This window comes from Ursus americanus, chromosome 12 (assembly GCF_024610735.1).
Source record: "Ursus americanus isolate L20-20 chromosome 12, mUrsAme1.1.p, whole genome shotgun sequence".
In the NCBI taxonomy this organism is placed as follows: Eukaryota; Metazoa; Chordata; class Mammalia; order Carnivora; family Ursidae; genus Ursus; species Ursus americanus.
The window spans coordinates 25,815,480-25,838,569 of record NC_142138.1 but is presented as its reverse complement, the minus strand read 5'-3'; the positions used below and the strand labels follow the sequence as shown (position 1 = coordinate 25,838,569).

The 23,090-nt window shown below is 34.7% G+C and overlaps 1 protein-coding gene and 1 long non-coding RNA gene across 9 annotated transcripts in view; one reads left to right on the top strand and one right to left on the bottom strand.

The window, feature by feature from the left end:
- Positions 1-3,386, bottom strand: part of LOC123795315 (uncharacterized) — a 139,523-nt gene extending 136,137 nt beyond the window's left edge. For all 6 annotated transcript variants that reach the window (XR_015726264.1, XR_015726265.1, XR_015726269.1 and 3 more), the window contains exons 1-2: positions 3,250-3,386; positions 1,332-1,438 (exon numbers count right to left, since the gene is read on the bottom strand). This is a non-coding gene — a long non-coding RNA (uncharacterized LOC123795315). The remainder of the gene's footprint in view (positions 1-1,331; positions 1,439-3,249) is intronic.
- Positions 3,387-3,608: 222 nt separating this feature from the next.
- ZRANB2 (zinc finger RANBP2-type containing 2) lies at positions 3,609-21,010 on the top strand. 3 transcript variants are annotated; one of them, XR_006780433.2, is made up of 11 exons: positions 3,609-3,743; positions 6,032-6,084; positions 6,176-6,284; positions 7,336-7,418; positions 11,949-12,025; positions 12,299-12,433; positions 13,592-13,761; positions 15,305-15,391; positions 17,331-17,489; positions 18,560-18,629; positions 19,164-19,255. XR_006780433.2 is itself a non-coding variant. In XM_045802021.2 (11 exons), exons 1-10 carry the CDS (start codon positions 3,688-3,690, stop codon positions 18,587-18,589), a joined length of 963 nt encoding a protein of 320 aa, XP_045657977.1. In that variant the 5' UTR covers positions 3,609-3,687; the 3' UTR covers positions 18,590-18,629; positions 19,164-21,010. The 3 variants fall into 3 exon arrangements, 2 of the variants coding, with proteins under 2 accessions (XP_045657977.1, XP_045657976.1); XM_045802021.2 differs by having other exon boundaries at positions 18,556-18,629; positions 19,164-21,010; XM_045802020.2 differs by lacking the exon at positions 18,560-18,629 and having other exon boundaries at positions 19,164-21,010.
- Positions 21,011-23,090: the final 2,080 nt, after the last annotated feature.

Below are 23,090 nucleotides of genomic sequence, written 5' to 3'. Positions count from 1 at the left end.
AGGAGAGCTCAATCACTATTAGGGCCAGAAGGTATCCACCAGTGATACTCACCATGTCACAAGCAGGTCTGTGATCACACTCTCTGCCCCTGAAATTGGTACAATATTCACCAAGCATCTACTGAATGAGGGGATAGGTGAGATAGGCAAATATAAGTGTTTTCTAAACTTTTTCTTTTAAAAAATGCCCAAATCATAAGTGTGCAGCTCGATGGATTTTTATAAAATGAAGATAGCTATGTGACTAGCCCCAGATCATGACAAATATTACCAGGATCCGAAAAGGCCCCTGATGTACCCTTCCAGTTGCTATGTCCTCCCCATGTCCTAAGGTAACCATTATCTTAGATTAGTTTTGCCTGCTTTTGAACTTGATGTAAATGTACTAGTTTGTACCTGGCTTTTTCAATTCAATATTATACATTCAACTCAATACCATACTATACACTGTTTAATGTCATTGCACTTTATTTTCATTGCTATATATGATATTCCAGTGTGTGAATACATGACAATTTATTTATCCAGGCTCTCATTAATAAATAATTGGGAATTTCTAGTTTGGGGTTATTATGAATATGTAGCAATGAACATTATTATATACATCTTTGGTGAATATAATGTGCATTTCTGTGGGGAATATACTTAGGAGTGGAATTTCAGGGTCATAAGGTTCAGATTTAATAGATTCTGGACAAATGTTCTCTAAAGGAGATACAGCAATTGACACTTCCACTATGTATAAGAATGTAGAAGAATTTGTTGTTCCACACCCTCTCCAACACTTAGAATTGTCTGAAATTTTCATTTTAATCATTCTCATGATTAAATGAGAATTTAATTCTCATCTGCAGTAGTAATTTCCATTTCCTTGACTTATACTGCCAGAGCCAAGATGAAATAAGACTACTACTCTTTCCTGCTGATTACAGCTAAAAGCTCAGATCAAAATACAAAAAACAACTACCTGAGGGCTCTGAAAAGTAAACAAACAGGCAGACTGGGGAGAATCAAAGGTTGGAGAAATGCTGTTTGTTTTTTTCTACTTTTCTCTCACAGCTTTGAGGTGAGGCCTGGTCTCTAGCAAAAATTAAGAGAATTCCTGTATTTCTATCAGGATGAATGGAGAAAAGGGATTTCTGTTAGCCAAAGTTCAGGGGGGGAATACCTGGCTTTCCCCCCCCCCTCCTTTTCTCCCTCTGGGCTTTGACCTGAGAGTTGGGGCCCAGGTTTGGACCAAGAGAAACCCTACATTTCTAAACAAGGGAAGTGGGAAAGGAGGCCTCTGTGGTATGAAGGGTATGGAGGGAATCCATGCTTTTTTCTCTCACCTCTTTGCCCCAGTGTTGGCCCTAGTCAGCTGTTGCAGCTATGGAAGGCAGTTAGAACTCCAAGAAAAACCTCGTATTTCTGGCAGGAAGGCCAGGAAGAGGGGTCCCTGCAAAACAGAGAGCATCAGATGAATATCAAAAAGAGCTGTAGAAGGGGACCCCCTAATTCTATGCATAAACCCACATAAATTCTGTTCTCACAGCTGAATTAAGCATCCGCAGGAAAGACACAAAGCTGTATAGCAAAAGGTATGGGAACTAAACTATAATTTAAACGATAGTAGTCTCCCCTTATCCACAGGGCATATGTTCCAAGACCCCCAGCAGCTCCCTGAAACTGTAGATAAAACCCTGTATATACTGTTCTTTCCTATATATTCATTCCTACGATAATTTATAGCTTAATTTATAAATTAGGCAATAATAACTAATAATGAAATAGAACAATTACAATAATATACTGTAACAAAAGTTATGTTAATGTGGTCTCTCACTCTTAAAATATATTTTTGTACTGTACTCACCCTTTTCTAAGATTTTATTTATTTATTTAGCATGTGTGAGCAGGGGAGAGGGTCAGAGGAAGAGTGAGAGAGAGAATCTCAAGCAGACTCCATGCTAAGCCCTGCTGAGCCTGATGTGGGGCTCCATTTCATGACCCAGAGATCATGACCTGAACCAAAACCAAGAGTCGGACATTCAACTGACTGAGTCACTCAGGCACCCCTCACCCTTTCCTTTTTATGTGAGATGATAAAATGCCTATAGGAGGAGATGAAGTGAGGTGAATGACATAGGCATTTGTAACAGTGTTAAGCTACTATTGACCTTCTGAGGATAAGTCAGAAGGAGAATCATCTGCTTCTCACAGTTGATCACAGGTAAATGAACCCAGGGAAAGCAAAACTGCAAATAAGGGGGAACTAATGTACTGCCCAAGTTCCAAAATAATCCCCGAGTGTAGTATGTATAGGACGGACTCAAAGCAAAGTAACAAAGCCTTTGAAAACTGAACTGATAGGGACCAGCACACAGAAAGTGAGACTAAACTTGTGGAACTGACTCAAACTGGATTGATCACCTCCTAAAACAAAACAAAATGATCAGTATTCCCCCAAAGGCTTTTAACAGGACCCAGAGTCTATGCAACATAATATTCAAAATGTCTAAGATAAAAACTACAATTACTCAACAAAGAGAATTAATCAATACAGAAATGGGAAAATATAACCAGTTCTCGAGGAAAAATAAAATCAACAGCTGCCAACCCCTAAATGACTAAGATGTTAAAATTATCAGACTTTAAAGCAGTTATTAAATACTAGGAAGTAGTTGAGAATATTCTCTCTAGGTATATGTTGTACTCCTAAATTCTTGCATTTTGGTACAGGAAACCATGCATTAGAATGTTTATACTAGGGTTTGTAATGACAAACCTGATAAATAGAAGGGATAAACTGTCACACAAAGAAATATTATCAGTATACAGCAGTAAAATTAAGGAACTACAGGTACAAGCAAACATATTTAACAACCTAAAACCAATTTGGAAGTACAGTTGAGGGGAGGGAGGGAGCTGCAAATTACATAACAACCTACTATCCTTGTAAAGCTCAACAGTTTATAAACATAAAATTTTAAAAAGCGAAAGAATAAACCCAAAATAGAGGAGAGTGTTACCCCTGGAAGGAAGCAAGGGGTAAAAGACACAGATAATTTTAACAATATTGGCAATACCCTAGTTCTAAAATTACTGGTCGGTTCCCACGTGTACATTGCTTATCCGTTGTATCCACGTATGTGTCAAAAAACAGTAAGTTTCTAAATGATATCCGTGTGCTGTGTGCATAATTAAAGAACAGAGTTCTCAATCCTTTATTAAAACAGTTTCTACAAATACTTAACTAACCCACCATACCTTATCCACTAAACCTAGCCTGAGCCCGCGGTCCCAAACGCAAATCCGATTACAGTCACTTCCGCCTAGGCTCCCTAGCTCCGCCCATATGAGCGGAAATATTTTCCTTTCGGGTCCTCCCGCCTGTAGGGGGCTCTCCGAGGCTTCCAGTGCCACGAAGGCCTCCCGCCTGGGCTGACCCTGCGGCGCCTGTTAGTTTAGCTCCAGAGAATACATTTGTACCATAACTCTTTCGGCCAGGAAACAATCGCACACGCATCTTACTCTGGACTAGAACGTTCACATTCAATCCCGGCCGAGTGTCCTCACTATCAAGCCCTGGTGCAGTGGTGCGTCGGAGTCAGGCGTCGTGGGGACAGCCCCAGAGTGCCGAAAGTCCCCAGCCCGCTTCCTCCTGCGAAGACGTAGCTGCGGGTGGCTGTGGTGGCGGCGTCCAAGATGTCGACCAAGAATTTCCGAGTCAGTGACGGTGACTGGATTTGCCCTGACAAAAAGTGAGTTCGTGAAGGGTCCCGAATTGGGGCAGGGTTTATCAGTGGAAGCTTTCCCAGGTTCGCTCGGCGTTTTCCGTTTTTACGGTCTCCGGTACCTCAAGCCGGGTTGAGGCGGCGAACCGCCAGCTCCCAGGCGGGAAGGAGGCTCCAGTCTCTTCTCGATGAGCTCTTTCGGGAGCCTTTGTGTTGAGTATGTTTCCAAGTTTCCTCGACATTGTCTCTCCAAAGCAGCCCCTCTTTTTCGAGAGCGAGATGGCCTACCTTTTGCCCCCACACCCCACCCCCGCCTCGGCCGGGTTTCAGCGATAAGGAAATCTCCAGAGTCCAGGCCAGCTTGCTATTGGATATGCCCCACGTGACTTTTTCCTGCAGAACTTTACTCTCGTTCGCGGGAAGCTCCTTTCTTGAACTCGTCTTTTTGATTCTCATGATTTGCCTTGTTTTTTTTTGTTTGTTTGTTTTGTTTTTAATTTCAGCTTTCTTCCCTACTGTTCGTACGCCCCCCACCCCTGAACACTAACCTTCTTTGATTTAGGAAGTTCTGATATTTTTCTCTTTATTGATCTTTAATTTCGCCACAAGAGTTGAACCTTTCGCCTCGTTAGAGCCGAAAGGCGAGAGGCCTGTGTTTTTGCCTGCTCAGCCCTGGAGATTCCTGGCAGCAGAGAAGCACGTGTTTTAGTGGCTGAGCTTTTTGACATTGTTGCTGAAGCCAGTGTGCTCTATTAAAGTGCCAGATTCTTTTGAAGGGTGGTCAAATGTACCTATTTGGAAATACAAGGAAAGTAATTGTCCAAAAATTGTAGAGCAATGAAATATACCAAATGTGAATACTCTTAATTGATAGCTGTTGATAGCAGTTTTAGAAAAGTTAAATCACTTACTGTCCTTTAAGGGCATTAAATCCATATTTCCCCAACATTTGACTTCTATCCACACTTTAAGTAGTTTAAATGAAGTATTGTTGTGTTTATTTCATAATAAATGGATGGCTTATTTGCATAAAGACTGGGATGATCTGAAGAGTCAGGTCTGCCTGACAGTATATAATAGAACAAATTCATATGCTGTGAATAAGCATTGCTGTAAGTGATACTATTGAAAACTTTCAAAAGTTAAACAACTTGTGATTTTTGTGTTGTTGGTTACTTGTGGAATGATGTGTCTTTGATGGTGTCATGACAGCAAATGCAAATATTTGAAGTAGGTCTAAGAGTACATTCAACTCCATTACAATTAGGTGAATAGAGTATTATTTCTACAGTTTGTATATTCATGATATATTTTCAATGCTTATTTGGGTCATAAGGCATATTTTTTATGGGGAAAAAAGGTATAAAAATTATATGGTGTGCTCAGGTTAGTGCCCATTTCATAATTCACGTTTATTTCATTCTAGTATAACACCTAAAAGAAAAGTAATCAACTTTTAAAAATTTAAGCTTTGCATGTGATTCTATACAGATGCACTTTTAAGACCACTGTTAGTGAACCTGATAGTTTTCTTGTTTTTAATTAAGTTTGCTGAATATAAACATAAAGTGATACTGTGTTGCACTGTGTTGAGTTTATTGGTTGTGGTTGTTATTTTTTTCAACTAGGTTTCAGAAGTTTGATAAATACTCCCAGAAAACTCCCATTTCCTTGTAATTACTGAACCTATTTATATTTTTAGTTAGTATAATCTATCTTCTTTCCTTAGATTCCATTATAAAAAGATGATTTTGTCAAGATCCATGAAGCCATCTCTGATTTATCTTTATTTTCCCCCTTGGTCCATCTTTAGTATTATGTATTTCTTATAATACTTAATACTTTTTTGTATATATCTTCTTATTTTCTATACTAGGATTTATTTTCAAGCTGTTTCATTTTATTTTAAGTCTCGGTGCCTCACAGTAATTGTTGAAGTAGAGTCCTATCTCAAGTCATTTGCCAGGGGGATTTTGTTATAATCGATGATAGGTGCTAATAGAACGCTGAAATACACAGATCCTAAATGACTAACCAGGATCACATAACCAGTTAGTGAAAGATTGGAGGTTTCTTATCCTGGACTTGTGATTTTAAATATTACATTTTTTCAACCTAAATTGCAAGGATTGGGGGTGGGGCTGCTTTTTTGTTTTTGTTTGTTTTGTAATTTGAGATGGTGTTAGAAGTTCTGGATGCAGGTATATATTGAGGACATGCTTAAAAATTTGTATATAGAATTTTTAAAATTCTGTAAATTTATATAATGTCTTTTTTTTTTTTTTTTTTTTTTTTTTTTTTTTTTTAATTTTCAGATGTGGGAATGTAAACTTTGCCAGAAGAACCAGCTGTAATAGATGTGGTCGGGGTAAGCATTTAAGAAAGCTTCTGTTACCACTGTATACAGATCATCTTTTTAATTTCCCCAGATTCATAATGCATTATTTTCCTATTTTCAGAGAAAACAACTGAGGCTAAGATGATGAAAGCTGGGGGTACTGAAATAGGGAAGACACTTGCAGAAAAGAGCCGAGGCCTTTTTAGTGCTAATGACTGGCAGTGCAAAACGTATGTGTTTTAAATTATCCACTTTTTCTTCCATAATAATATGTCTAGCCACTATTTGTCAATATTTCCAATTCTTACTAGTCACATTGACAAACCAGGGAAACCTTTAAATCAAACATACATTGATTGTTTAGTCTGTGTCTGATAGAGAAGTATAAAGAATTTTTAAATTCTATTTTTTTAATGGTAGTAGTCGTTTTTATTGTGATGGATTATGTATACTAGTAAGTGAATGCTTAAGGTAAGCTTGCATTCCAGAAAAAAGGGCTGTTTAAAACTACCAAAACCTACTTTCTATTATTGAAAAATCTCAAAAATTTTCAGCCTCCATCATTAATACGAAATACACTGCAAAATTCATTTTGCCTGTTTACAAAGTAGTTTTAGAATCATAAGTTGTTTGCCATAACTATATCTCGTTAGGTAGTTTTTCTTAATACTTTCGATTTTCAAGTTCTGTGTAGATTTTTTCCAACTTCCATCTTTTCTGTTGTGCAAATGAATCACATCTATGAAAAAGGACTGAATCAGAAGAGGGTTTTACATAAATTTCTGATCCTATAGATGTTAAATTTATATTGGAGAATTCTCCAACAGATTAAGTCACTTGATCTGAAATGCCGTGAAATTCAGTGCTTGCACTTCAAAAAAAAAATTTAACTTTATTTGGAAGGGATAACTTTACTGTTCTTTGAGGTGAGTTTGGAGACTGAAAAATTAGTGAAACCTTCAATTTAAAACAAATTTTCCCCCTGAGGCATCAAAATCTCTAGGTATTATTTGCTTCATTTTTGAAAAAAATTACAAAGGCACTCTTCAAACTGTATAGCTTTTCTTCTCTGCTTAGATAGTTCAGTCTTGTTGGAATCCATATTTTCTCTTCAGAAAATGTAAGCCTACTGGTACATTTTCTTTGCGGTGTTCTTAAGCATTTCTTTATGGTGGTGATTTCATCCAAGTTTTTATTTTAAAATTCTAGAATGTCTAAAAATTTACTTTTTTTCTTACATTGTATTATAGCCTATTAATTTGGTATTTTTCTTTTCTAAAGATGCAGTAATGTGAATTGGGCCAGAAGATCAGAGTGTAACATGTGTAATACTCCAAAGTATGCTAAGTTAGAAGAAAGAACAGGTAAAATATAATCAAATTCTAACTAAATGATTTTAAGATAACTAAAAATTAATTGACAGTTCTATCACATTCTCTTATAAGAGCACAGTAGTTGAGGATTCTGGCTGTTCTGCTCTTAGGTTTTTATCTTGATATTTTTCTCTCATACCCGAAAAAGTCTTTTGTTTAATAATATCCCAGTTTATAAGTCCTGTGCTAACAAACAGTGGCATTAGGAAGGGCAGAGAGGCACCTTTTTAAGGTAGTTGTCTAAAGGTTAGGCAGTAATACTCAAATTTGGCTGTGCCTTGGTGTCATTTGAGGAACTTTTTTAAAAACAGATTTCAAAGTAGAACTATGAAAGCTCTTTGGGTGTGTGTCCCAAAAATCTGTAGGTGATTTGGGTGGTGTTTGGTAACCATTGGCCTAAGTAATAGGTTACTATTGGCTCTGTGTGTTCTCTGTGGTGAGATGAAAATAATTACCTAATAGAATGTAGTTTTTCAGTTATCAGCAATAAGCCCAACCACATCATCAAATCTGATTTTATCATGTAGTGATTCATACAACATATAATCAAAGGCTTCCTTCTATATATAGTTATCATTGTCAGACTTAGACTTAGTAAACTACTTCCCTGTTTTCCTTTCCTTGAGAACTTCAGACTGCTTCCACTGTGTGGTTTCTGGGGATATGAGACCCATTAGCCCTTCCAGAATCATCTGGACCTATGCCATCAAGACTGCCCACAGAAATTCTTGTTTTATCCCCCCCCCTTTTTTTTAATAATGTTCTCTCATGTGAGATTATAGTCCAATTTCCTAGATATTTTTTCTTTTTCAATCCTCAAAAATTTTACCCCGCTCTTTTCATTCGTGGCCTTTGTATTGATTGGGTAGATTGGGGCCTTCTAATAAGAGTCTCCCTTTTTTTCCCTGCCTTCACCTCTGAATTATGTGTTTCATCTTTTTGATCTTTTTTCTCCCCATACCTCTGGTAGTTTGTGTCCTTAGATTAATCATCTTCTGCCTGGCCACAGAATGTTTGTTGAGTTTCTTCAAGGTCCAGTCTCTAAGTTTTCTTTCTTTGCTCTTTATTTTCTGGGCATTTTTTTCTAAGCCCTAAGTTTAATCTTTGGCACACCATAATACTCAGATGTATGTCTTCAGCTGAGATTTCTTTGACCCATATATATATATATATTCAGCTGCCTATTCAACATTGTCATGTAAATGTCAAACTTATTATATCCAAACTGAACTCATGATTTTCCCCCAGGACCTGGCCCTCTTCTAGTGATCTCTTTCTCAGGATTAGTTCTACCCACCATATGCTTGTTGCATAAGCCAGAAATCTAGATGTGCTTAATAACTCCTTCATTTCTCCTCTATTCCCCCCAAAATTATTTTCCACCACTTTCCTAGATAGGAATACCACTATATCTTGTCTTGGAGAAATAGCCCCTTAGTTGTTATCTGTACATACTCTGTGCCCTCCCCCCGCTCACCCCATTGGCAGCCAGAGATGTTTTGTTTTGTTTTCCAAAGTAAAAACTTCATTGGTTTAAAACTTTTTTTAGGATAAAGTCCAAAACATTTAACAGTTTTTTAAATTGTATTCCCAAAAAGCCTTATATCTATTCATATTCTCTGACCTATTTTATGACTCTTCCTTTAAAGTTTCACTATTGCAAGAGAAACTGAAGTCCTCAAAGTTTGATGTCTTATCACTTTTCCTTTACTCAGTATTTTTTTCTGTGATTCTGGTGTCTTGACCCCTTCCCACTTCTCTGGCTATAACTAGTTATCTTTGCTGGTCACAGTTGAAGGTGTGAAAATAACCTAAGCATTGCTCTCCAGTGTCTCTTCACTATTTTTAATAAGGAAGTCTGAGGTTCTGGGAAACATTTACTAAGTATGGGATAGTTTGAGTAAAAGAAAACTTGATGTGCTACTGAAAGATTGCTGACTTCTGCATTATCCCTTCAAATAATTATACAAATAATTTACTTAGCCATTCTCCTAGTTTTGAATAGTTTATACTTCAGTAATGTCCTTGTTTTCAAAAATTAAGTTGTTCTTCTGTAGCCTGTATGAGAACATGAGACTAGCTTTATCTTTGCTATGATATTCATTTTAAAGTAATTTTACAGGGTGCCTGGGTGGCTCTGTCAGTTAAGTGGCTGCCTTCAGCTCAGGTCATGATCCTGGGGTCCTGGAATCGAGCCCCACATTGGGCTCCCTGCTCAGTGGGGAGTCTGCCTCTCCCTCTGCCCTACCCCTGTTCGTGTTCTCTCTCTTTCCCATATTCTCAAATAAAATCTTAAAAAAAATTAATTATACGTACATACCTATGCAAAATTACTTCTGAATTACAGTTCATTTTTTAAATCCTGCAATAATTTATTTACCAGGTCATTTTTCAGTTGCAAATTACTTAAATGTGAACAAAGAACTCTAGAAGCCCAACTATTGGATTTTAAATAGAATTGTTTTAATATTTTTACATGTTTCCACATATAAACAGTCTAGTTTATCAGGTGTTTTTCTGTACTGCTAACCTGAAGATAATCATGCTATTGCATTATATTTGTTCACTTCCCTTTTTTTATATGTGAATTAATTCCCATATAAATCCTGTGGATTGTTTTGTTTTTGTTTTAGATTTTCTCCTTTTAAGTTTTTAGAATTTAGATCTTTATTATTAATCATCTCTTAAAATGACTTAAAATGACTTATTTTCCATCTAGATCCTGTGAAAGTTTTTTTTGTTTTTCTCCTACTTCTAAGTACTTTGAAGCTTAGATCTTTATTTTTAGTTATCTTTTAAAATTTGTTGTGTTTTACACTACTCATACCTTAATCTCAGGACATATTGATACAATATTAAATATATCTAGAGGTAAGAAACTATAGTGGATTATAACTTTCCACAGTATTTGTAATCTAAAATTATCATTGAATATGAGCTGTTTTCTTGAGGTTCAGCATATACTCATTTGTATTTGTGTTTCTCTTTTTATATTTAATTTCTGAAAAGCTAGAGGCAAGATTTTACTAAGGAAAAGTTGTTAATGGTATTTAATACCCTCTTCATGTGTATGTCATGTACAGAAGCGAAAGAAAGTTCTTGTATAATATAATTGAAGTCCATATTGTCTCTGAAATAAGGTAGGAGGAGGAGGAAAGGGATCACAAGCAAGTATTTGAGGGATAAGCACCTACACAATTGCAGTTTTCACTGGTTTAAACTATAATGAAGACAAGATTAATGTTTTTTTTTTAAGAAAGTTAAATTTAGTAAATTATTTTCTTGGGACAGTTAAATCCCTTCTATTTGTGTGTCTTATAAAATGATGATAGGGTAATTGATCATTTTTTTAAATGCCCATGATTGGTAATTTTAAAGCCACATATCCTAAATTCTTTAAAAATACTTCTTTGTTTCATAAATTTATTTAGTGTTGCTCGTTCATGAAATCCTTAAATTGGAATCACTGCCTCTATGTGCTGGTACTGCTCTGCAGTATGCACAGTAGTAGTTAGGTAATGTTCCTCTTGCCTGCATATGTCCATTTTTTTTTTAGTGGGAGATTTATTCAAAATCTCACTCTCTTTCTCTAAAACTAACTCCAGTTTCTCTTCAGCCTGTGTCAAAAAACTGTCGGTCCAATTGTAGATGTTCGTTGTGACATCAAAGAATAGTGGTTTGCTGATCTTGATTACTTTTTAATAGAGTATTTTCAGTTTAAAAATTTACTGCCTACTTCACTGAACCTGAGTGACTTTGAACAATATATTAAAAATAGTATTAAAACCAATTTGGATGTCCTTTATTATGTCATCGTATTTGTTTATATAATTAGGAATATTCCAAACCCTAGCTACATTTTAACCTAGCAAAATTTCAACATACCAGAAAAATACAGTCTGTCTGCAACTGGTAATCAGTGAAATTTGATTCTTAGTTCTTACTGAACCCACTCCTCCCAGAAGAATTATAAAGTACAAAAGAAACTAGTTTCAAAACTTGGTTATAGCATAGAATTTAAGGAGATGTTTTCCACCCATGTATTCCATGCATACTCTAAGTCATACAGGACATTTTGAAATTGAGAAGAGCTAGAAATGTAGCAACCAGGGCTTTTTCAGCCAAAGTATCTAACTTTGACACGGTTCTCTGTAATGATTTTTTTTTTTTAAGATTTTATGTATTTATTTGACAGAGCGAGAGAGCACAAGCAGGGAGAACAGCAGAGGGAGAGGGAGAAGCAGGCTCCCCGCCAAGCAGGGAGCCCGATGTGGGGCTCGATCCCAGGACCCTGGGATCATGACCTGAGCGGAAGGCAGACGCTTAACCATCTGAACCACCCAGGCACCCCGTAGTGATGTTTTTTTAATATGCTTTTTTTAAGCTAGTAATTTAATTAGCTAAGGCAAATGTCATTGATGAGATTTTTCTTTTCCTCTATTGCTTGGAGGTGATTTTGACATGTTTTCGTTATTTCAGTGAATTGTCATAGGGTAACAATTTATGCCCCTCCCTTTTTAGGCTATGGTGGTGGTTTTAATGAAAGAGAAAATGTTGAATATATAGAAAGAGAAGAATCTGATGGTGAATATGATGAGGTAAGCTATACATTAATATGCAGGTTGAACACAAATTAGAAAACATGTTAAAAAATATCTTAAATGCAAAGGAACAATAAATGTATATTCTTTTTCTAAGTATACTTTGTATCCTTTAAAGTAGCCTACCATTTTTTAAGAAGTCCTAACTTAAATATATAATTGTTACAATTAACTTGAAAATATTGACTTAAATATATAAAAGTAATTTCTTAGAAAAATAGTAATTTTAAAACATTTTAAGCTGACAGAAATATGAAACTTTTTCTCTAGTTTGGACGTAAAAAGAAAAAATACAGAGGGAAGGCAGTTGGTCCTGCATCTATTTTAAAGGAAGTTGAAGATAAAGAATCTGAGGGAGAAGAAGAGGATGAGGATGAAGATCTTTCTAAATATAAATTAGATGAGGTAAATGATTTCTTTGTCTTACTTCCCCTTAGTCTTATTTGAGCTATGATATAACACAAATCTTTTCAACGATATTTGTGCAGTAGCGAAGATATGCTTTATGTATTCATTTGTTCTCAAAAAGATTTTGAGCTTCGCTCTGGCCAGCACTATTCTGGCTTTGGAGATGCAATAATAATGGAGACAGAGCCATCCTTCTTTTACTGGAACTTCAATTTTAGAGGGGAAAGATATAAATGAACGAGATAATTTAGATAGCAATGGCATCGTAAAGATAAATGTGGTAACATCATGAGAAGAGCTACTTTGTTTTCAGTGGATGGAGAGATTTCTGAGGAGATGAAATTTGAGCTGAGACCTTGAATGATAGTATGATACTAGGTGCTGGCCACAAGTGCTGTGGTCAGAGCACTTTCAGGCAGAGAACAACAAAGAAAAGTCATTTAAGTAGGAAAGAAACAAGCAACATCAAAAAATCATATATAAACCAATGTGGTTAGAGCAGGGGGGAGAATGTGGTGAGAGGGACAAACCCCACCATCAGGTCAGGTGGTATTTATTCTGTGAGTCGAGTATAAAGTTTTATGGCCTGATGTATACATCCAGATTAAGGGTGCACTTGAGGTCTGATCATAAGAAGCCCTCAAATGCAACTAAACAAATCAGTGTGAAACAATTTTTAAAGCTTAACAAATGAGATCAAACAAATCTGATAGATTTCAGAGTGGTGACTATCAATATATTGAGATATTGGGGAGGCAGACTGGATTTCTAGAGTTAGGGAGACTGCGTGAAAGATTATACTGTAATGTACTGGAGAAAAGAGCAAAATTGTGAACTAAGATAAAGAAGAGGGATTCACGGACTTTTAAGGGGTAAAATTGAAAATTCTTGACAGCTTACTTGGTAATACATTGTGACAGAAAAAGAAGAAATAAGTACGACTTTTAGGTTTTCTTCGATGAAATGTCTGAGATGGTCAAATCTGTTTAGCTGAGATGAGGAATATAGTAGGCAAGTTTTAGGATTGAGAATTTGCCGAGATGTAGATGATACCATATATCCATATGGAGATGTCCAGTACACAGAACAGTTCATTATTCCTAGTAGATAGCATTAATATACAAATGTCTAAATAATTGACTAAATTTTTGTTAGGATGAGGATGAAGATGATGCCGATCTCTCAAAATATAATCTTGATGCCAGTGAAGAAGAAGATAGTAATAAAAAGAAATCTAATAGACGAAGTCGCTCAAAGTCTCGATCTTCACATTCACGATCTTCATCACGCTCATCCTCCCCCTCAAGTTCAAGGTCTAGGTCCAGGTAAACGGGTACAGGTCAAGGGTAACACCAGTCAAAATGTCAGTATCTAACTTCTTTATTTATAAATTTTGATTTTCTTGACTGAATAAGCTTTCCTTTTTATTTTAGAGATTTCATTCAAGTCAACATTTACAAAATAATTTTTTCTTAGTGCCGTGAAGTTACTGTCTAGTATTTTCAGAAATGCAGAGTTTTAATGTGAAACTTCCTTGGTTCATTTTTACACCATGCCATTTTTAAAATACTTTAAAAATTCATTTAAATCATTACATATAGTGATACTTAATTATCTAAATAGGTAGTATACATTTAGGAACTTTTGAGTGAAGATTATATTTACACTCATGATGTTAAAGTCTAGTATAGAAATTTTCTAGATACTAATTAAATCATTGCTTAATGTACAATGTTTTAATAATTTACTTTGATAGAGGTATTTTGAATAAAGGAGTAAATTCAGACATACTAGTTCTGTTGGCTTAATGCTCGTGATTTTGAGATGTCCAGGAAAAAGAGGATTTAGTTGGTGTTGTACTTGAGTATTATTTTGCTAGTAATGTAAAATTTCAATAAATATTACCTGATTGCATAGTCAACAATGAAAATTTTAGGTGAGCAAAAGCAGTACCTTATAAAGACAGTGTTCCCTTGAAGAATTCTATTCACGATGCAGCGAAGCCATAGGCCGTGAATTTTAATGGTATTTAGGGATAAAAGTGTTAGCTAATTGAGTACTTAACAGTTAGATAATTTTTGTTTGTGTATTATAAAGCTTGAAAGCTTACAGGAGTGATAATATAGTAATTTGAAGATGTGAATATAATAGTAATCTTTTTCTGTAGAGTGGTATTTTAAGGGATAAACTAAAGATATATATTAGGTTAATAAGTGAATTTTATTTCATTTGTGATTTTTAAAATTTAAATGGGCTGTATCTCCCCTTGTATCATTTTTCAGTAATATAATTACCTAAGACAATGACAGGATTGTTAATGTATTTTCTCTTTAATTCTCTAACCTTTGAGTAGACAGAAAAACATAGCAATTAAACAAACATACACATGTCGTCATACTTAAAGTGTCATACTAGCTAGAGACTAAGGAAACAGAAGGAATTTTATTAGGGAAGTTGATAGAGATCTATCAGAGAAGTTAAATTATAAACAGCAGCATTCAGTATGCCTGGATGTGTAAGTCCTGGGTTGCTTTAAAAATTATTTGTGAAAAGAAAGTATTCAGTATTAATGAAGTGAGATAATGCTTAGTGTTTTTGTTTGTACAATTTTGAGTGATTTTTGGAGTAATTTAGTCAAACTTGGAAAGTGATAGTTGATTTTTAAAAAAAAAAATAGCTTAAGTTTGGGCATAAATATTTAATAAAATGTTTTAGTTACCTTAAAATACTATGTTTTGAAAATATATATCTCAGATAGTTGTCTTTTTATATGAAAATGAATTCTAATATATATTTTTCTTTCAGTGTTCATTTCACAAAGTTCATTTAAGTGGTCCTGGAAAAAAAAATCCTTCCATGTTGTTCCAGGTCCCGTTCAAGAAGTTCTTCCAGTTCGCAGTCAAGATCTCGTTCCAGTTCCAGAGAACGTTCGAGATCTCGTGGGTCGAAATCAAGGTGAATGAGGTAGCATCTCTCTGTAAAGCAGAGAGAAAAAATATTTAAAGGCTGCAGAAGGCGTTGCTGCTTTTTTCCTTATTTTGCTTCTACTTGTCAATTTTATTTTAGCATTAGAAAACTAATGCACTTGCCTCAGCTTAATTTTCTCACCATGAGATGTTTCCATTGCCAGCAGTGTGCCAAGACATTCCCATGATTGAATTAAGATCACTATTTTGCATAATGCAACGATTGTTATTTTTGTGCTAGCTAAAATGTGATGAAGTAGGAAGATGGAGCCAAGTCTTATCACCAGATCTCTAGTACATTAAAGTCATATTTGCAATAATAGTTCAAATAAAATTAGAGATATGCAAAGAGAAAGTTTACTATGTTCTTAAAAGGAAGAGAATTAACCTTGCCTCAAAACAGATTTTGTTTTGTAGGGCAATTGTTTCAGTATTTACAGAAACTGTTTTGTCATTTACATCGGATAAAGTTTCTGGAATGTTTCATATTTCTATTTTTTGGTAATATTATACAAAATATTATAGAATTATAAATATAAAATGTTATACATAAATACTATATATAGAACAAACATTCCTCTTAAATTTTACAAACTAAATTAAGAAGTATGGTTGGTTAAAAAATACATATATATGGTTGGTTAATCTAGGTAGGATGTGGTCTTAAGTAAGCATTACTGTTAACTTCAGTTTGCATTTAGTCCAACCTGTATAGGGAAACAATTTGTGAATAAGCAAATGAAACATTAGTGTTTATTTTCTTGAAGTTTTATTCCTAAATTTGGTCAAAATATGCTACCCTTCAGGTTGATTTATTGATCATTTATTTAAAGCATTTAACAAGAATAAGAAAACGACTAAAATTCCACTTGTGTGGAAATTCACACTGATGTTAATGATAGTTTTTTGGTAAAAATAATTGCTTAGTGGAGCCAAATCTGTAGCATTAGAGGGCAATTGCAGTTTAACACTAAAGGAAGAAAGAATGATACGCAAGCTTTTATTAAGCCAATACAAAATGGAGAGCAAGTGAGTTTATTGTTATTATGTATTATCAATGTTTTAGATCTTTTGAGTGCTTCTTAGGTGAAGATCCTTAAATCCTAGTTCCCTTTGGGAAGTACTAGAATTCAGATTTACAGAACAGCTTTCATGTTCTTCCCAAACTTTTTTTTCATTGCTTATAACTTTCCAAAGAATTCTCCTTTTGGGCTTTCTGATTTTATTTTAAGCCCAAAGGTGAATTTTTTGGGAAGTTTGAGCTAAATTCCTTCAACCAAAATATGTAAATGAAGAAAATTTGCATTTAAACATTTGCACATTTACTTCTACCTGAAACATGTGAATGTCAACACTTCATACTTCATGAATAGTAGTCCTTCATAAAAATAAAGATTGTTAATATAAATGAGAGTTTTAAAGTTAATTCGTTTTATTTTTCTTTGATTATTTGGCAGTTTAATAGTTACTGTTCTTTCTCATTGCTGTGCCCTATCCCTGCCTTTTGTATAGCAACTTAACTAATAAGTTGCATAATTCCTCAAGGAATTGTTTATTTGCCTCGGGAAGTTGTGTATGATATACAAGTTTGTTTCCCAAATGGGAGGATGTTTTCTAGATATAAAGCCATGCAAATGCAGTTACCTTTTGGTTTTGTTATTTATGTATACTTTAAAATGAAATAAGCTGATTTTTAATTATAAGTGATGAACACTTAGAATGTTAAAAAGATGAAATTAAAGTAATTGTACTTAAATAGAATTGTTTTCATGGTTGAACCAGAAGTCTTCTGTTGAGTATGCAGTAAGTATTCCTTCTTACAAAATTTTCAGTTGTTATATCCTGTTTATTTTTGGAGCTGTTAATTAAATGATCTGCCTCATTTCTTCTTTTAATGAAATGTTTGATTTGTTTCTCAATCAATGAAGATCCAGCTCCAGGTCCCACAGGGGCTCTTCTTCCCCACGAAAAAGATCTTACTCAAGTTCATCATCATCTCCTGAGAGGAACAGAAAGAGAAGTCGTTCTAGATCTTCTTCATCTGGTGATCGCAAAAAAAGACGAACAAGATCACGGTCACCTGAAAGGTTTGGGTTTCTGTAGAAATAAGAATGGGTGTTCTTAAGTGTGTTTAATAGATTAAACTTCCTAGTCAAGCATTAGATTTTCATTATCTCCTTGTTCCAATTTTAAATTACACTTTTCAACTTTGAACTTCAAAACCATTAATTACTTGTTTATCCTGTGTACTTTGATCAGGTTGCTTAGAAAAGTTGTAGATCAAACCACTCTTTCACTATCCGGTCATTTTATTGTTTAAATTTTTATTTTCGTATATGATTATTATAGCCAACTCTCGGTTATTTCTGTCTTTTAAGATTGTAATTCGGAGGCTGTATGTAGAAATAATTTAGAAGTTGATTTTTAAATGTATTTATGTTATTAATTTTACATTAAATATTAGAAATCAGAATTCTGGGGCCTCTAGTAAAAAAAATGACTTTTAGATCATTGGAAATCTTTTTCTCATTTAAATATGTATAAATGCATTTCCACAGCAATTATTGTTTTGTGCCCTTCATCTATGAGGATATAAGGAAATTTTTCTTGTTGCTAATACATTTTTCATTTTGCAGTCCAAATCTTTTTTTTTTTTAAGAGAAAAACCTTTACTAGATCACCTTAATATATTGACATTTTTAAAATTTGGAGAGTGTAGGTGTCATTTGTCAGCCTTTTCTGCAGCAGGCTAATTAATTACTCAGTTTCATTAACTTTCTCAATGTCTAATTATATAGGCATTTTAGTGATTTCCTTTGTGATCTTTGCAAATTTTCCATATCCTTTCAGCTTGCGAAAATAAGAATTAAGTAGAATCTAATTATTGCTGGTTTCAGTGGTAGGATTACCTCATGATTCCTTCTTATACAGAGTGATTAATTTTGCTTCACATTTTAAGGTTTAGATATTAAGGTTACACACGACTATAGTGTTGTTTTTGTGCATTTGTTCCTTTGTAAGAAAATTACTCTGTACTTGAGTGAAATTCATTCTGTGCTTTCTTACCACTCTGCAAATTTTTATCTTAGCCACATATAATCCCCCTAGTTTGTTGTCATCTAAACTTAATGAACATGTTCTCTATTCCATAAGCCAGGTGATTGGTGAAAACACTAAACAACCCTGAGCCCAGGGCCAACCCCTCGGAACACCACTACTTTACCCAGGTTGATATATTGACTTATTCATATTAGCTGCATGAATATAACCCTATAACTAATTGTACAATCATCTTATGTGACCTAGATTTCCAAATGTAATTATTTATGAATATATACACAGAAGCCTTGCTGTATTTGTTTTACACGTAGACTTAACACACTACAGTGTATCACAGGGATTGATTTAGTCACACTTCCATTACCAAGTTTATATGCTTTTGTTGTATATTATCTGTAATTTTACACATTTTTGCAAGGCTTTCCTTCATTACCTTAAATAATTGAGAGGTGGCTATATCTTGAGAAGATACTTGTAAATTATAGAGATTTTAAATTACGGTTATGCTATTACTGGGCTCACATCCAACATCTAAACACTAGTTAGTGATTATGTGTATACATTTGTATCTTATATTTTAATTATTCTTTTTGCCAGCATAACGAGGTTTTATTTTTTATTATATTCTCAGTCTTATGAATGAATGCTTGTTAACCAGCTCTAGCTTACTAGATTATCTGCTTTGTCCTTATGTCTTACAGGCACCACAGGTCATCTTCTGGATCATCCCAATCTGGTTCCCGTTCAAGTTCAAAAAAGAAATAATGTATTAAAATTTACATCTTAAAAAAAATCAGTACAGTGCATGAAGCATATTTTTTAAGAAGTTGGTGTCTTACTTGGTCAGAAGTGCTAAATCTGCTAGTAGAGGTGCATGCCTTTCATTGCTTTTCAGAACAATACAGCTGTGTTTATTTGTGAAATTTAAAGTAAATAGTATTTTAAGCCATAATGTCCCCAAATAGATGCTCTATTTATCATTCATTATTTACAACCATTTGCTTCACTTAAAACCATTTCAGCTATGACAAAGTACTTCGTTTCCTAATTTGAACTCTTGTTTTTTTCATTTCCGAATGTGAACTGTCTCTTGACTGAAGACAGGATAACCTAGGCTTGCCTGAACTTTGGGCATGGAGGCAAGACTGTGGTAAAGTAGTTGGAAACAATCTGTTTATATTAATCTGGGAAAAGGAGTCAACCTGTTTATTTTAATCTATGTCAAAGTGATTCTTATCAGAAAAAATAAAAAACGGCCAACTGAAAACTTATATTTTGAAATTCCCTATGCTGAGGGTGCCTTAGAATCTTTGTCTCTCTCTTACTCAGTTTTACTTTTTGTACCACCACATTTAATGAAGAAAAATCTTGTGAATTGCAGAAGGAAAGGGATGTTATTCATTTCTCCTTGCCTGACAAATGAGCTTGAACAAAAGTGTAAAACCAGTTCCTCTTTTTACTGGTATTATTGATGAGAAAAACATATATTTCAAAATGTTTATCTTTTAATATTTTAAGAAGCTCTGTGATAACCTTTAAAAACCCAATTATCACATATGGTAGTGCAAAGTTAAATCATTGTTAATGAGGAACAAATTGAAGAAAGCTTCAGAAGTGTATTTCTCTGGTTGAAAGGCCAACAGAGAGATTGTGAATTTAGGTGAATATTTATTTGCCTTGAGATGTTCAAACACTGCATAAAATTTTCTTTTGAGTAACAAATGCTTATTTCTGCATGACACGCAGAAAATACTGTTCCTATTCACTTAAAATTACTTATGGCTTAAAATACTTCAGAGTTTGTTTTATTTCTCAAAATTAAAATCTGGTGACTTGAGCTCCATTTTGTCCTCTGGCTTAAAAACAGAAAGGTTTCTCTTAGCAGTATCTTCAGTGGCAATGCAAGGTAAGTATATTAAGGGAAATCGACAGTGCGCTTGGGGATTTTTTTGTCATGGGGATCAGTACCCACTTTCTGTTTTTTTCCTTAATTTTAAATTATTGTCTACTGCAATTAAAAATTTTAAAGTTTTAAGGTGTTTAGTAGACAGACCAAACAAAATTATTTGTTTTTTATTTTAAAATGAGTGATTTTTCTCAACTGATCTAAAGATGAAAGCAAAATATCTTATGTAGAAGTATTTTGATAATATTTTTACAGTGAACTTCCCCTTGTTTTTTTTGTATGTCTTAATTTTCTTTGCTACGTTTACTGTAGGTTGCACAAGAACTTTTACTCTCTTGTAATTGTGCCTCAGACTTCTTGAAAGTCCACCTTCTAAATTGCCCAGATGATCTTCTAGAGTCTACATGTTACCATTGGTTTATTCTTGTGCTTTCTGTATTTGAAACTTTGGCTGTACTAAGCAAATGCAAGGTTATAAATTTAGCTAATAGTTTACAGACAATTCAGATGATTATGATTTCATTTGGTTTAACTAAGCTGTACTAGTTCATTTCATGAGGAAATGATGCTGTAGACAAATGTAAATAAAGCTGTGAGTCAAGCATCAAGTGGCATTTGTGAGAAATAAATTAGAATTTTTAAGCTCTGAGTAAATGTTCATTTTTAAGCTAATTACAGTCCTGTTACTTTTTATTGTGCATTTTAAATTCTTTTATATTCATTTACCTTTGTATAACATCACCCTGTGTTTATACAGGAATGCTTGGTTTAAAACATACCAAAGTCATGATCAACTATAACTATAACCTTAGATACTCAAAATTTTGTGACTTTCTTTTTAATGGAGAAAACCCAGATTTGTTGAATATTTCCTACCACAACATCACACACTTTATTTCATGTGGTAAAATAGCACTCCATATTGTGCTTCTTGAATTAACTTAAAACTTTGACTTTTTAACACTGAACAACAGTCCTCTTTAACTGCTAAATTAAATTCTCATTTAGAATCCTTTTGTCTAAACACTATTTGAATGATATCTAATGTTTGAGTTCAGGGCAAATTATAAACACAAGACCATCTCTAGGTACAATTATAAAAGTAAAACAAGTCTTGTTTCCCCTCTTACCTTTGTATTCTGGCTTCCACAGCCAGTCTGTAGATGTTGATAAGAAGGCAGGGAGTTGGGGCACCTGGGTGGCACAGCAGTTAAGCGTCTGCCTTCAGCTCAGGGCGTGATCCCGGCATTATGGGATCGAGCCCCACATCAGGCTCCTCCGCTATGAGCCTGCTTCTTCCTCTCCCACTCCCCCTGCTTGTGTTCCCTCTCTCGCTGGCTGTCTCTATCTCTGTCGAATAAATAAATAAAATCTTAAAAAAAAAAAAAAAGGCAGGGAGTTTCTCCACTCCGCCCCCTGTTTTTGATACAGTCGTGAGATGTTTTTTAAATGACCTTGTAGCTTTCCAGAACTGGAAAATAGAGTGGGCAGTTTTAATTGAAAGACAGTTTAAGGTATGTAGTAAGAGATTACAGGCAATATATGGTTCTCCCTGTCAGCTTTACATAACTTTTTTATAAAAAGCAAGGTTATAACTTAAGGAAATTTAAAACTTGTCCAAGGGAGCCACAAGAATGACTAAATGGGGATTTACCCCCAAGTCTGATGGCAAATTTCAGTATTACCTCTAATAAACAAATAATTTGTCTCAGAAGGTAAATATTCAAAATGGTCAAGGGTTTCTTAGTGGTTTGGTAAGGGTATTAATTTCAGTCATTTATAGGTAGGTAGCTGGATAGGCAGACAGGCTAATTTGGAATAACTTTAGATTTATAGCAAAGTTGCAAAAATTGCACAATTCCAATATTCCCCCACCCTGTTTTCACCATCCTTAACACATTACCATGTACTTTTGACAAAATTAAGAAACTTGCATTGATGTATTACTAATTACAATCCAGATTTATGTGAATTTCACCATTTTTCCATTACTCTGTTCCAGGATGCAGTCCAGGATACCACAGTGCAATTAGTTGTCATATCTCTGCAGTCTCCTGTGGTCTGACAGTTTTTCATTAGTTCCTTGACAGCCTTGAGGAGTATTGACTGGGTATCCTGGAGAATATCTCCCATTCTGTTAGTCTGGTTTTTCTGATGATTAGACTGGGAGAAGGGTAAGAATATTAGAGAAAAAGTGCCTTTTGCATCATGTATCTGGGGTACATAATATCTGGATTTGCCCAGATTCATCATTGTAGTTAGTATTTGCCCCTTAACCTACTTATCCTTTGGAAGCAAGGTACTAATATAGTCCACCTTCAGAGTGGAGATCAGGGAATTAAACTCCTGTTGGGGGAAGGCTTATCTACTTGCTTGGAATTATTCTGTAAAAAAAAACAACTTCTCCCATTTGTATCTGTATGGACTCAGGCATACTTTTTTTTATACTTTAGGCCATAGTCCAGTGCTTTATTGCTCAAGTTGTCCCAGCTTTGGCCTTGGGGAAGTTCTTAGAGATTTGGTTCCTGTGGTTTTTTTGACATGCCTCCATTCTTCCGGTAGAACTAATAAAGTAGATGATGGAGGAGGGAGGGAAGAATTGTTGGAGAGGTGTCATCAAATAGGTGAAGGAATGGGATCTAGATTCATCATGGTAGGGTGAGGAGTGGAGGGGCCATGGCACTTTGACTTTAAAAAGGAGCCTTGGCAATTAATTACAATT

What these genes read in the sequence shown, in the direction of transcription:
- ZRANB2 (XM_045802020.2), top strand. Translation starts at nt 3,688, where the DNA reads ATGTCGACCAAGAATTTCCGAGTCAGTGACGGTGACTGGATTTGCCCT. An exon ending in TAAGTTAGAAGAAAGAACAG is followed by an intron (nt 7,419 to 11,948) that starts GTAAAATATAAT and finishes CTCCCTTTTTAG; the next exon opens with GCTATGGTGGTGGTTTTAAT. An exon ending in CTGATGGTGAATATGATGAG is followed by an intron (nt 12,026 to 12,298) that starts GTAAGCTATACA and finishes CTTTTTCTCTAG; the next exon opens with TTTGGACGTAAAAAGAAAAA.